Source organism: Anastrepha ludens, chromosome 4 (genome assembly GCF_028408465.1).
Source record: "Anastrepha ludens isolate Willacy chromosome 4, idAnaLude1.1, whole genome shotgun sequence".
NCBI classification, from domain to species: Eukaryota; Metazoa; Arthropoda; class Insecta; order Diptera; family Tephritidae; genus Anastrepha; species Anastrepha ludens.
The window spans coordinates 13,923,733-13,938,058 of NC_071500.1; the positions used below are offsets into that span (position 1 = coordinate 13,923,733).

Consider the following 14,326-nt stretch of genomic DNA (forward strand, 5'->3'; position numbering starts at 1 on the left):
TCGAGTCTCGGTGAAAGACCAAAATTAACAAAAACATTTTTCTAATAGCGGTCGCCCCTCGGCAGGCAATGGCAAGCCTCCGAGTGTATTTCTGCCATGAAAAAGCTCCTCATAAAAAGTATCTGCCGTTCGGAGTTGGCTTGAAACTGTAGGTCCCTCCATTTGTGGAACAACATCAAGACGCACGCACGCCACTTATAGCAGGAGAAGCTCGGTCAAACACCCAAAAAGGGTGTACGCACCAATTATATATACATACAGGGTTGCCCATATTCGACGGACCCGACGGATTTCGATGACTCTTTGGGCCCATTCCAGTCGACGAGGCTTGTCCGCAGGTAACAATCTTTGCGTCAATTGGATCTTATGCGGGAATAAATGCAAATCAATGCGGATAATTCATTGTAAAGTGGTCCGAGCAATGCCCAACTGCTTGGCGACGCCTTGGCCGGTTTTGATTTGGCCTCTTTGGATTAGAAAGAGCATCACCAGTCGAAAACCTTTTGTACATACGTTTAATGGTGTTCTTAGAATACGCACTTTTTACATTATTTAATTTTTTATACGCACGTTGAGTTTTCACAATTTACTTCTTTTATTGAATGTAAATTTCAACAATTTGGGAGCGTGGCGTATACCTACTGTTCCATGGTAAAAATCTGCTTGGACTGACGCTTCCAACACTGTATGCCACTAAGCGATTTGACGTCTTTGTCAAAAGATACAGGGTTGCCAGATGGGTCCGTCGAATATTGGCAACCCTGTATATATATATTGCCCATTAACTAGGCAGAGAGCGGTAAGCGCGCTCCTCTAGCTCAAACTTTAAACTCATTTATTTCGAAACGACTTTTTTCGGCCTGGTGTTGTCAAACAAAAAAAAAAAAAAAATGAACTGTTTAACCGAATCGTCTGAAATTTCCATGGCTATCGTCCGTACAATCATCATCAATTATTTCGTTATATTTTTTATTAAAAAAACTGAAAAACGCCCGATTTTTCGAGTGTCAAATTCTAAACGCGGCATTTTGCCAATTTTTTTTTCTAGTACGGGACATATGTAGCTACAGTCATACCGATTAATAGTTTTTTTTGCTTTTTGTGTTTAAAATAAATAGAAGAGCAGAAATGGAAAACTCCGGAGAGGTCCAATTTTTCGGGAGGATCAACTTCAGCGCCAATTAAAAATTATTAAAATTATAATAAAAAGTCTAAAAATTTCAATATCGTTCTTCATTTTTTATTGTAAAAAAAATCCTAAAAATACCCTCAACATTTCTTTATACCAATCGACACGCGCCTTTCTTGGGCAATTCTGAAATTACGCGGTATCCAACGAGATACGATTGACGACCCAATGATCATGCAATATTGAATGTATACTGATTCCACCAATGCGGAAGGATGCTTCTATCTTCCGATAGGTCAAATAACGGTCTTGCATTATCAATTGGCGTCCAGCAACGCTTGTTTCTGGCGTAACCACCGTTTTTGGGCGGCCTTCGCAAATACGGATCGACAGACACGCTTGAACTCGTTGTACCAGTGTTGCACAATGACTACCTGTAAGTTTGATCAATGCACTTCCGCCACGATAATCCACGTGGAAAATCGTAAGAAATCATGGCTCGTAAATAGTTCATCTTTTGGGAGAGGTAAATTTTTCAACTCACTGAAAAAAGTATATCGTAAATAAAGCTTTTCGATAAAAATATCGTATTACAACTAATCACACGTAGTTTTTTATAAGTGTAGAATTCAGTTTTATATTTGATCCTATTATTCCTATATGGAAAAAGGGCCTCAGTTGTTGTTGAGTTGTCAATGCTAGAGATGTTACGCACATATACAGCCACTACCTTTCAACTGTCAACCTCACCTGCACGTGGCGCATTTTGCTGTGAGAAACGACGCTCTGACGGCTGGGTACGGTAGACCAATAACCTACTCCCTTAAGCTCAACATTATTGCAACCTCATCTAGTAAAAATAAAAACCGGAACCTGATAGAGAAATCAATGCGTCAAACAAATATTTTGTTTATCAAAAACGATTTAAACAACATTTTTACACAGGTAAATATTTTTAGAACTTTACTAGTACAATACAGTACAACACAGGTAGTCTCCCTCGAGCGGTTATTGCTTGTGATCCAAGACATACCTAAAAATATGCATCAAAACTTTAAACTATTTTGAAAACTTACCGTTGTGATGTTTGAGAAATGCTATCGTCGATTTGAGTACCGTCGATTTATCCATTTTTCGATTTGATGTTGATATTAGCGCGCTCAAATCATTTACCAGAGAGTTAAATTGATCTCGCCGCTTCTTTTCACTCAGATTTCGAGATTTTCTGGAAAAAAAAGGAGAAAAATTACAAAATTTATGACTACTCTGATTCGAATGATTTAAATATGTGAAGCATAAAAGTGGAGGATGGTTCCATATGTAGAAGTCCACGCAAGTGGGGAAAGTTACTGATCGCCATTCACTTGGGAGTGGCCAGGACGATTCATCTGCATACGGTTCAAGCAGCTCACAACTCCCGGAATTAGCCCAAGTGTCCTCTGGGTAGCTTCCGAACACCCGTTCGGGAGTGAGCTAAAGTGAAAAGGCGAAACATTCCAGGATAGCTAGTTGTGCGCTGGGTTTGGGATCCGCCACTAAAACAGTTGCTATGACGAGGAATGTCATGCTGTCAACGCGATCCATGTGGGATTGCTACAGAGAGCTAAAAAAGGAAGAGAGACGTATTATCCGACAGAAGAAACGAGAGCCCGAAATACGTGAGTGCGAAGTGCTTGAGATGCTGGCCAACAGGAACAACGCCCGAAAATTCTACCAGAAAGTTCGGCGGCTTACAGAAGGTTTCAAGACCGGAGCGTTTTCCTGTAAGAACAAAGACGCCGATCTGGTGACTGACATCCAAGGCATTCTTAAATTATGGAGGGAACACTTCTCGAACCTGCCAAATAGTGATAGCTGCGCATGTCACAGAGAATGTGAAGATCCCGATACCCCAATCGTTGACGACGGAATGGTCGTTCCGCTACCCGACCATGACGAGGTGAGAATAGCGATAACGCGGCTAAAGAACAAGGAAGCCACAGAAGTCCACGGACTGCTGACTGAGCTATTCAAAAATGGTGGGCGGAGTTGGTACATGCATCAGCTCCTATGGAAAATCTAGTCCGATGAAATCATGCCTGCCGATTGGAGTCTCAGGGTACTCTACCTAACTCACAAAAACTGTGACCCAGCAATCTGTGCCAATTACCGCGGAATTAGATTGTAAAGCCCACCATCAATCAATTGATTGAACCTTTTCAGTGTGGCTTTAGACCTGGAAAGTCCATCATCGAACAGATATTCAGAACACGTCAAGTCTTGGAAAATATCCATGAAAGGAGAATCGGCACACACCATCTTTACGTCGACTTCAAAGCTGCATTCGACAGTACGAAAAGGAGTTACCTGTATGCCGCAATGACTGAATTTGGTATCCCCGCAAAACTAATACCACTGTGCCAAATGACGTCGAACGATACCAACAACTCCGGCAGAATTAGGAAAGGTCTCTCCGATCCACTTGATATAACACGAGGTTTCGCATTTCTGCACCCATGTCACTGTTGACAGTTACACTTTTGAAGTTGTAAGAGAACTCTCTGATTTAGGAACCAGCATTAACACCGATAACTTTGTCAGTCGTGAATAAAAGCGTTTCGGCTCTGAAAGTATTCGATGCGATACTAGAATTAAAAAACTATTGTAGAATATCTCTTTAGCTACCCAAAAAGGTATGAAATTCAGAGAATAATAATTGAATCAGGGTTGGGCATAGTGCATTAAACAATTAATGCAATAAGTGGTTGGTTAAAATACTGAAAAATAGTTATAAGGCTGGCTCTACATAACGAAACATAGATCCTGTTTAGTACCTGGCATAGGGTAAACAATTGGAAAATAGTCCTAAAAAGTTTTAAGAAAATACTGAAAACTTGTATCAAGATGAGGTGCGGTCATGTCGAGTCCGCAGCCCTTGAGAACGGTTACGTCTTGGACATCGTGTCAAATAACCAAATTAATCAGAAATTACTTGTAATAATAATGCCCTTAGGTATTTTGGATGACCTTTTCGTTAATCCTGTATAGGTAATTAGATTTGAAACTAAACAATTTTTTTAAATACCGGCTTAACAGTTTAAGTAAATTTATCCCAGCTGCAGAGAAAGCAGAAAGTCTGCGCAACCAAGCCACTCGAAAAAAAAACATTTGCTGTTCGGAACAACATCAAGACGCATACTACAAATAGCAGGAGGAACTCGGCCAAACACCAAACAGAAGTTTACGCGCCAATTATTTTAGGTTGTTTTAAGCCGCTCGAGCTATTTGGAAAAATCTTTTTCGCTAGTAGGATTCTTAAATACTATAAGCTCAGTCCATAAGTTCGTGCGTTTTTTAAAGGTGGTTCCAAAACTATCATAATAAAAAAGATGTTTAAAGGATTTATTAATCAATAATATATCTTCCTCCATGATTTACAATGTCTTCACTACGTTTAGGCAAATTTTTATATTTCCCTGCTCAAAAAATTTGTTGTCCTTGGAGCCAAAATACGCCTCGATATCCCTTTTTATAGCTTCTCTTGGGGAGTAGTTCTTGTTACTCATATGGGATTGAAGTCCACGGAAAAGATGATAATCACAAGGTGCAATGTCCGGAGAGTATGGTGGAAGCGCCGTTAGCTCCCATCCGAGCTCGTTCAGCTTGCCTAATGTTTGCCTTGTGGTATGAGGTCTTGCGTTCTCGTGGTGAAACGAAACTTTGCGTCTATTCACTAAAGACGGTCGATTTTTGTTAAGTGCCTAATTCAGGTTTGATAGCTGATGGGAATAATAATCAAATAATCAGCAGTTATCGTCTGGTTTGGTTTCAGAAGTTCATAATAAACAATACCGGTCATATCCCATCAAATAGACAGGAGAGTCTTCTTGGGGTGAAGACCATCTCTAGGGGTCGGTGTTCATCTTTTTTCATCTTTATCTAACAATTGGCGTTTGCGAACAGGATTATTGTTAAGGACACATTTTTCATCACCAGTAACGACACGGTTCAAGAAACTTTAATTTTCAAGCCGTTGCAGCAGATGAGAACACACATTCACTCTCTGCTGAAGGTTAGCGACAGAAATTCTATGCGGAACCCATTTTCCCAGCTGTGAAACCATTCCCAACTGAACCAGGTGCCTGTGCACTGTTCCATGCGATGAATTTAACCTCTGAGCTATCAAATTTGGCTCAGCTTCCTCGAGTCCGAGCAAGGCGTCGGAGTTAAAGATTTCAGGACGACCAGCGCGCGGGGCATCCTCCACTTCGCAGCTACCACTTCGGAATTTTGAAAACCACTCTTGCGCAGTCCTCACACTCACGGTATCCTCTCCGTGAAAAGTTTTTACTTCTGCAGCAGCACTTGTCGCATTTTTACCACTTTTATAAAAAAGATACAAAATATGCGTTCGAAGATTCCATTTTATTTTTTAACAACACGTGCTTCTATCCGCGATTAAAATCACTTGTTGAATGCACAATATATCAAAGAAAATATAAATAGTTCCGTTATATTCCGCGAATAATGTTTTGTATACAAAAACCGTACGAAAGTGAAATTATGGGTAAAATACGCACGAACTTAGGGATTGACCGATATTTCTCTCCAAGCGAATTTAGTTCAACCATCAGCAGTTGCCGGAAGGAAATTTCTTGCCCACCAAAGACATTCGATTAATATTTTCCTGCTCTAGAATCACTGTGCGACGCAGCTGAAAGGGCTTGTGCATGACTGTGGGGCTGTGGACGAAACCCCCTGATTCATCAAAATCAAAGATTTTTTTTTTAATGTGGAAAAACCTGTGAGTATAAGAAATAGTTTCTCTTAAATACGCAACTCACAGAGAGAACGTCGGTTCGAATCTCGGTGAAAACACCAAAATTAAGAAAAACATTTTTCTAATAGCGGTCGGCCCTCGGCAGGCAATGCCAAACCTCCGAGTGCATTTCTGCCATGAAAAAGCTCCTTACAAAAATATCTGCCGTTCGGAGTTGGCTTGAAGCTGCAGGTCCCTCCATTTGTGGAACAATATCAAGACGCACAACAGAAATAGGAGGAGGAGCTCGGCCAAACCCCCAAAAAGGGCCAATTATATATGTATATATATAATCCATTTGCAGGACAACTCGTTTTGAAGTTGTCACCACATTGCAATGTGGAGTAGAAGCTCTGTGAAGCACCTAACGAGAATTATTATTAAATATATTTTTCTTGATAGCTCAGCATCGTAGGGAGATGATTTCTTTTCGGTGACCACGGAAGCGGAAAGGACGCAGTGCTCAGTGCTTAGATACGTACGGCGCAGTACCCAATGTAAGCCCTAAGGCCATATTAGCAGACATGTAAATGAAAGCTAACCAACCTAAATGTAGAAATTAGCGACATACGCATGAATTAAGAAAACAAAAATCAAAAATATTTGTTCAAGTGAAGCGAAAACTAAAGACAAAACAAAAAGCAAAATTATATAGAAGAGGCAACATTGAGAGAACGAACGAACATAGCTGCATTCGAAGTGAGCAGGCGGTACCATCTGTCGTTCCACTCGTTGGTGCTGTAGATACTTAAGTAGGTATCTTTCTATGATTTTATGGCAGATTTTTAGACCTTTCCGTTTTCGCAACAGCTTAGTGTGTCCCACTGGCGCCGGTTAGCACAAGAAAGAAACGATTGCGGCGCTTAAGGCTTTATCGTGTCAATCAATAAGAAGTTAAATTTGCAAAAAACTACATCATCATGTTGGTCTCCTTGCCGCAGAGATGAGGCTCAAGTGGTGGTTTGCTCCGTTTAAAGGCTCAAAGCGAGCTCTCAATGGAGGACTGTCACATATGGATATTCAACCATCTTAGACTCCTACATGGCTATACCCAGTGACTGTGATTATCACCCTCCTATTCTTTGCTTCGAAAGGAGTTTCCTAATGAAAATCCCTTCTAGACTGGAATGGCTTGAAGAAGATCCAACACCCAACACACCCGTTAAGATCTACACGGACGGATCTAAAATGGGCACCGGTGTAGGATCAGGGTTATTTTGCGAAGAGTTTTCTATTAGTGAATTCTTTAAACTACAAGCGGAAATAAACGCTATTCATGAAGTCTTAAAATGGTTAAAGATAAACAGAATATCACCAACGGATAAGTGCATTCTATCGGACAGCCAAGCTGCCCTACGAGCCCCGGATGCATTCCAACATCAAGGAGTATCTTACGTTGTCGCCAATCTCTAAATGAGATGGCCAAGCAATATCGTATAAACTTATGCTGGGTTCCAGGCCACAGAGATATACCAGGAAACTGTAGGGCAGACCAACTTGCAAGAGAAGATACCTATATGCCAGACATAAGTAATTTTATGGAGATACCTCTCACAACTTGTAAGCTTCCCATTAAGGTCGCATTAATAAGTTCTACAAATCAGGGATGGATTAGCATTAACACCTTTGGAATTGCTAGGCAAACATGACCAAGGCTAAATTTACGTCTGTCCAAGAGTATTATAAAACTGAGTAGGCTTCAAATCAGGACCTTAGTAGGGGCCCTCACAGGACATTGTCTCATCATGCATAAGTGTAAACGATATGATTTCTGTCGTAGCTGCAGAAATGAGGAGGAGTTGGAAACAATTCAACACCTTCTTTGCACATGCCCAGCTCTAGCCAGAAGCAGGAACCGATTTTTAAAATCCTTCTTCTTAACGAATATAGATAATCTATACATTTTAGGTATCAACAACCTTTTACGCTTTGTCAAAAGCTCAGCATGGTTTAATATGGAGAGGGAAATGTAGCCCAGCCCCGCGGCTCACAATGGGCTTATTTCGTGGTCTAAGTGGCATTGTTGTCTCTGTGTGCGATGCGGCTGCCAAACCTAACCTAAACCTACAAAAAACTAAACGCTTTTAGAGTTTTTTTTTGTTGAGAAATAAATGTAGAAAAATATGTATATGCAGAAAATTTTGTCCGAAGCCCAACCGAACATGACGGAAGCCGAAAACGAAGTTTGTTCGACTTTTAGACAAAATCTCAAGTGAATGAAGCGACCACCAAGTTCAATGTAAACCGACATCCTCTAGTTGCATGACGAATAAGCAGTTAAACCAATGTTGGTAATCGAAAAATGTGTACGGCCACACACTGCGTTTGCGAATAAATTTTGCATTCGTCATCGCTCGCACTATTATTTCATACTCGAACATATTTTCTCGTGGGTTCTTCTTAGATACTGATTTCCTTGTAATTTCTTTAACCAAGACTGCTTCTGACTACGCTCAAGAACAATGGATTCATTACATTCAGTCAAAATTCGTTGAATAACCAACACACAAACATGCCAAAAGTATGATAATGGCATTCATTAAATTTTTTGTTTATTTAAATATTCTTAACATGGCACACAAGCACAAACATATTTACTGCAGTTAATAGGTGGCTCTGTATTACTGTTTTGATATAAGATCAATATATATTTCTGTACTAACTATATGGGGATACGCATGACTATTTTCGAACAAAAAATTTTAGCTACTTACACGCAGCAGCCTTTATTTGCTTACTTTTCAAAATTTGAAGTTGCAACTGTCACTCCCACGCTTGTCTCCACACTGGACTCCATATGCAAGCTCCAGCTACGACTCCACTCCGAACGAAGCAACCAAGCAACCAACCCACTAGCCAATCAACCACTGTAGCCCCGCTAATCGCTGTGTGTGTGTGTGTGTGACCGTTTCCAGGTAAAATATCAACTGCGATGCTGATGTCGTTTGCATTTGTTTCCGTACAATAAGCTGGGCGTTTGCTTCTGACAGTTTGTGTTTGAGTATATGCAAAATGTCTATACGGTTCGCATATTTGACATTATGAAATCGCAATGCGCGGACAAGCGGCAGTGCGACGTCCCTCATCCTTATCCAGCTAATACGATTTCACTTCTACTTTTTTCACTATGATTTTCATTCTGTTGTGTCTTTAGTACTAAGATGAATGGCTATTTGTTACTAAATTATATTTCTCCCATTTATTAGCTATTAATTTGTTTTCTTTTATAGTAAATACATATATACATATGTATGGAGACGTGTAGGTATGCATGTATAGATTAAGGTGTTCCAATTAACTACCGCGGCACTGGGAAAGTTTCCTTTTAACTTCTTCTTTTTGGTTTTATGAGTTCCACCAAAATATTTTGATTGAAAACAGGGTTATTTAAGAGCTGGAAGGAACACTAATACTCAATTGTTGTTTTTTTTTCGTTTTGTTTTTTTGCCTCGACAAGACTCTTCCATCGTAGACGGTTTTGGCTGTTGTTTTTGCGCCGTCCCATGTGATGTGGGAATCTGCTAGTTCGTGCAATACCAACCTTCGCCAAGTGATCTTTGGTCGACCAAGACCTCTGCTCCCTTGCGGGTTTCAGGGTATTTATTGTCGAAAGATTGTAGCATCTGTGTGATGGTGTTGGAGACCAGCTATGTTTGACTTCCGTACAACAATACTGGCTTCACCCAAGAGCTGAATATTCGTAGTTTAGTGCGCATGGAGATTTGCAGACACGTCCATACTGCATGCATTCGGCCTAAACACCACTCTTGCTTTGTTTAAACTGCAGTTGACAACTTCATCTGCTCAGCCAACTGTCATGACAGTGCAGCCGAGGTAGGAGAAGCTTTTGACAAATTCCTCACGGCTCGCGTCAACCATTATAGGTCTTGCTTTATTGTGGTTGTCTCTCATAGCCTTGGCCTTCACGATGTTGACCTCCTCCAGTCCGGCAGAGTGTGCCAGCGTGACTAGTCTGTCCGCATTCACTTGAATCCCAGTGAGTTTGTGACAGACGTTAACGGCGAGGTCCAGATCCTCGAGATGCCTGGTAAAAGTCCAACGATGCCTCTTTTGTGAATAGTGAATAGTCAATTGGCTCATAACGTCGTCTGGGACGATGGCGCAAAGAAAGGACGACAAGGGACAACTTTGCCTTAAACCTGCGTTGGTGGTGAATGGGTCGCTGATGTTGCTGTTGTGAAGCGCTGCCAGTTCCGAGTTAGCGTAAAGGGCTCTGATGAGGCGGATTATCTTAGCGGGAACTCTCTTTCTACTCAGTGCCAGCAATATTGAGTTTCGTTTGATTGCGTCGAATGCCTTCTTGAAATCGGCGATTGTTCTACAATGATATAAAGAGTGTTGGCTGGGTCAACCTTCGAACCTTTTATTTCTTATTTGTGGAAAATTATTACAATTTTCAACAGACCAATTCACCGCAGCGCTCCTTTTAACATTGACGGGCGAAACTGGACAACGGCAAGCGAGCAAAAAGCGAATATATTTGCTGAGTATTTAGAAAAATACCGTTAGTCCCAATGAATTTATTATTCTAGTTACGTCAGATGAAATTGGTATGGGGGGGGAAAAAAGTGATGCTTAAAGTCACCTGGTTTCGATTTAATCTGTTAAAAAATTGCATTGTCTATTTATTCATAGTTTATTCAGTAGGTGCCTTAGCTTTCGGCACGTACCTATATAAAGTACATTTATGAATATAAAGTATATTTATTTATTGCAAATTCGTCGAAGTTACCGTGACACCTAAGCTTGGTAAGTCGCTCAACGAAGTATGGAGGTAATCGGTTACAATCCATTGGAACTTGCCTTGACCTGATTGAACGACCATTTTTGTTTTCTTTTAAGACTTTGTGTAACTACTGCTTAAACATTTTCAATAGGATTGACATCAGACGACTGTCAAAGCCAATCTGCCATTTCAATCCCATTTTGCTGTTTCCGCTCGAAAGATCTTTGACGTCGATGCTTAGGACCGTTGTCTTCTTGTAAAATTCAAGCTCGGCTAGTTCTTCCAAACACCTTCGCAGCTGTTCCGACGCTTCAAGTAACGATAGGTACGGATTTATTACCAAAAAAAAAATCAATTATTTTGTGATCTTGATTTGGGGAGATATATTTTTTTTTTTTGCCCCGTCCGGGTGAGTCGTCAGCGTTTCGAACTTTGGTATACCGTTGCACCCATTTTATTTATAAAGCTCTTCGACTTCTTCCAATATTTTTCTGCAGATGCATGTGAGAAAAGCCGTGCCACTTGCTGAAGAAGTGATGTCGAGATGCCATTAAACCCGCAAACGATATTTTTTACAATGCTTAGACGGGCACTGGATTTGTTTGCTATGAACAAAGTCCATATGAGTTAGATCGGGCGACCTGACTGGTCAGGATATGCCTCCGAAATGGCTTATCATTTTGTTAGGAAAGAAATCACGCAGTATTGCCATAGTCTCTCTGGTCAGGAGCGGTGTGGCGACATCGAGCTTGGGATGTTCTCCCAGTATTGCAGAAAATAATTGTTCTGCATGGTCCGATAAGACATACCGTCGACAGAAATTACTTGTACTCGATAATTAAAAAAAATATATATTATCCCATTATTCACTTCAGTCACTTTGGAACTGTGAAGTGGCTGTTTATGTTTTGATAGTGAATTCTGTCTGTTAGGTGATCAATAATGCCAGTTTTGCTTATTTACACATCCACTTAAATGATAATGGGTGGCACCACTCCAAAGGATAGAGGTTGCCTTACGAAATAGCTCCAACATTGCCTCGCAAAAATTTCTACGCAAAAGGTAACCGTTAGGCTTAAGCGCTTGCACGATTTGAATTCTGAAGAGATGAAGTTTAATATTCTTCGCCAATATTGCATGCAGAATAGTTTTTGGAAATACCAGGCCAGCTGATCTCTTGCGCACGGATTGACGTGGATTATCATGCAAACATGTAGCGACGAGTTGAATATTTTCATTTGTTCTCGACGTCCCTCTGGGTCCCTACCATTGGATGTTTGCCACAGAACTTATTGCTCGGAACCTTCGCACCCATGAACGAATCCAACCATCACTTGGAGCATCACGTAAACGTCGAATATTGTAACGCGAACAAACTCTACGACGAGCAGGAAAACACACGAATCATTGGCCTTGAAGTGCGCTACGATTACGAGCATCTTGACTAAATAACCCCAGCGTACCTCTATACTTATGAAGTCAGACTTTTTTGAATTTCAAACGTTTATTAATAAAAAAAATGGTTACAAATTTAATCTCCAAAGTAATAGCCATCGCTAGCGACACATTTTCCCAATGTCTCAGACAATTTGTGGATGCCGCGCCAAAAAAATTGCCTTATATCTTTGGCCGCAAACCACTCATCGAGCCATTTTTGGCTTCTTCGTCAGAATTGAAGCGCTGCTCGGAAAGTGCGTGGCCCATCGATGCAAACAAATGATAATCGGAAGGCGCCAAGTCTGGTGAGTAAGCCGCATCCACCAGCGGTTCCCAATCGTACGTCTCCACCAATTCCCTGGTCGCTCTTGTTCGATGTGGCGGTGCATTGTCATCAAGAAACATTACTTTGTGACGCCGATCGGCATATTCTGGGTGTTTTGGGTGTATAGCGCTGTTCAAATCGGCCGATTGTCGTTTGTAGCGTGCACCGTCAACTGTTTCACCTGGTTTTAATAGTTCGTACTAAATCATACCACGCTGATCCCAGAAAACACACAGCATTGCCTGCGGCCGATGCGATTTGGTTTTGCCGTTGCTTTTGGCTTGTGGCCGGGCGGACCGTACGATCGTTTACGCTTGGGATTGGAGAAATACACCCATTTTTCATCACCCGTAACGATTCGATGCAAAAAAGACTTCCTTTTGAACCGGGAGAGCAGCATTTAACAAGTGGTTTCACGATGACCGCAAAACGTAGTTTGAATGCAGAGCGTAGTTTTTAAGAGCGACAAAAATGCATTGTTGTATGAAACGTAACAAACAATGAACTGAATATTATTGACAGATGACAGACGAAAAAAACAAGACATTTGGGAAGGTTCAAAAATACTCCTAGCGACATCTATGTACTAATAGCTGAAAGTCTCCTGCTCATACGCTCAATTCTGCACCGGACACCGTGTTTATTCTAGAAAGAGTGACAAATTTAAGCTTATAACCATCTGACGAACTGCAGCGTACCTAATAAGACCAGAGACAATTATTGGTTCAAATTTTACAAAAACTATTAGGCGGGTCCTAACCTGATTTTAAATAGACATAACGACTCTTGGAGCTGCCAAGAAAAGAAAAATTTCTTAAAAAACAAAACACTTCCTGAATTGCATACCAAACTGACAAAAAATGAACTATGGTTTCTAGTCGGATTTCGCGGGGAGCACAATTCTGCGGGTACCATATTGGAAAATGAGGCATGACACGTAAGAGCGCTTTCGCCATTTTGTTCTATATGCGCTGCGGTTAGGTTAGATTGGTATGGTTGTCCAAGGAATGAGCACACTTGGACGAAGAAAAGGATACCATTATGAGGGAGGTGAGGTGAAAAGGAAAAAGACCAATGGGATGCAGGTAGAGGGCGGGGAGAGGTGGTGCTTGGGTGATAATAAGTCAGACTTATTGGAAAGACTAAAGAATCAAGAACTTTGCAGTCGCCGTTTCTGAATAGTCTCCAATAATTAAAATATAACTGAACCCAACACAGAAAAAACGAAAACATTTTGAAATATGACATGAAATAAGCTAGTCTTCATGACTTGCTTGAAAAGGCATTTTGTGCTGAGTCACCTTAACCTTGTTACTTATTATTGTTATTACGTAATATAATTAAATCAGAATAGTTGGATTTGTGTGAATCTTATGCCTTGCAGGAAGCTCATACTTGGCGCTGTTCTCAAATGTGTAATGGATACGCAATTTATTTGCTTTACTCCACTTTCCTTTATAATTACGTATGTATATGTGGGTGTGTGTTAAAGGCATTGCATAACTAATATACATACATACGGTTGAAGAAGATGGTACAATCAATAAAAAAATTCCACAGATGAGGTGTAGGTGGTTGTTAGTTAATTCTTTTATGGTAGTTAATTGTAGAGAAGAAATGGAGATACATACTTATATCATTTTTTTTTTAATTTTCCAAAACACTTTCTCACATTTTTCCTCAATGTTTTCAGTATCGTAACATCAAAACTGCCTGAACGAAATCGACGAAACCAAAACTGCACGTAGCTGTTACAGTATCGGCACCATAAACACCATTCACAATTTCAGCGGCCTGACTTGCATTTTCGCCTTTACCAAAGAGAAACTGTGAAATTTATCAAAATTATTTACCTATGTTTCTGCTTCCCATTCGCATTTACGTGAAAAT

At 40.6% G+C, this 14,326-nt stretch overlaps 1 protein-coding gene across 2 annotated transcripts in view; it reads right to left on the bottom strand.

Moving 5' to 3' along the window:
- Positions 1-14,326, bottom strand: part of LOC128859738 (circadian locomoter output cycles protein kaput) — a 97,805-nt gene that overhangs the window by 10,807 nt on the left and 72,672 nt on the right. For both annotated transcript variants that reach the window (XM_054096793.1, XM_054096792.1), the window contains one exon: positions 2,206-2,354. In XM_054096793.1, coding sequence (XP_053952768.1) covers positions 2,206-2,354 — 149 coding nt within the window. The remainder of the gene's footprint in view (positions 1-2,205; positions 2,355-14,326) is intronic.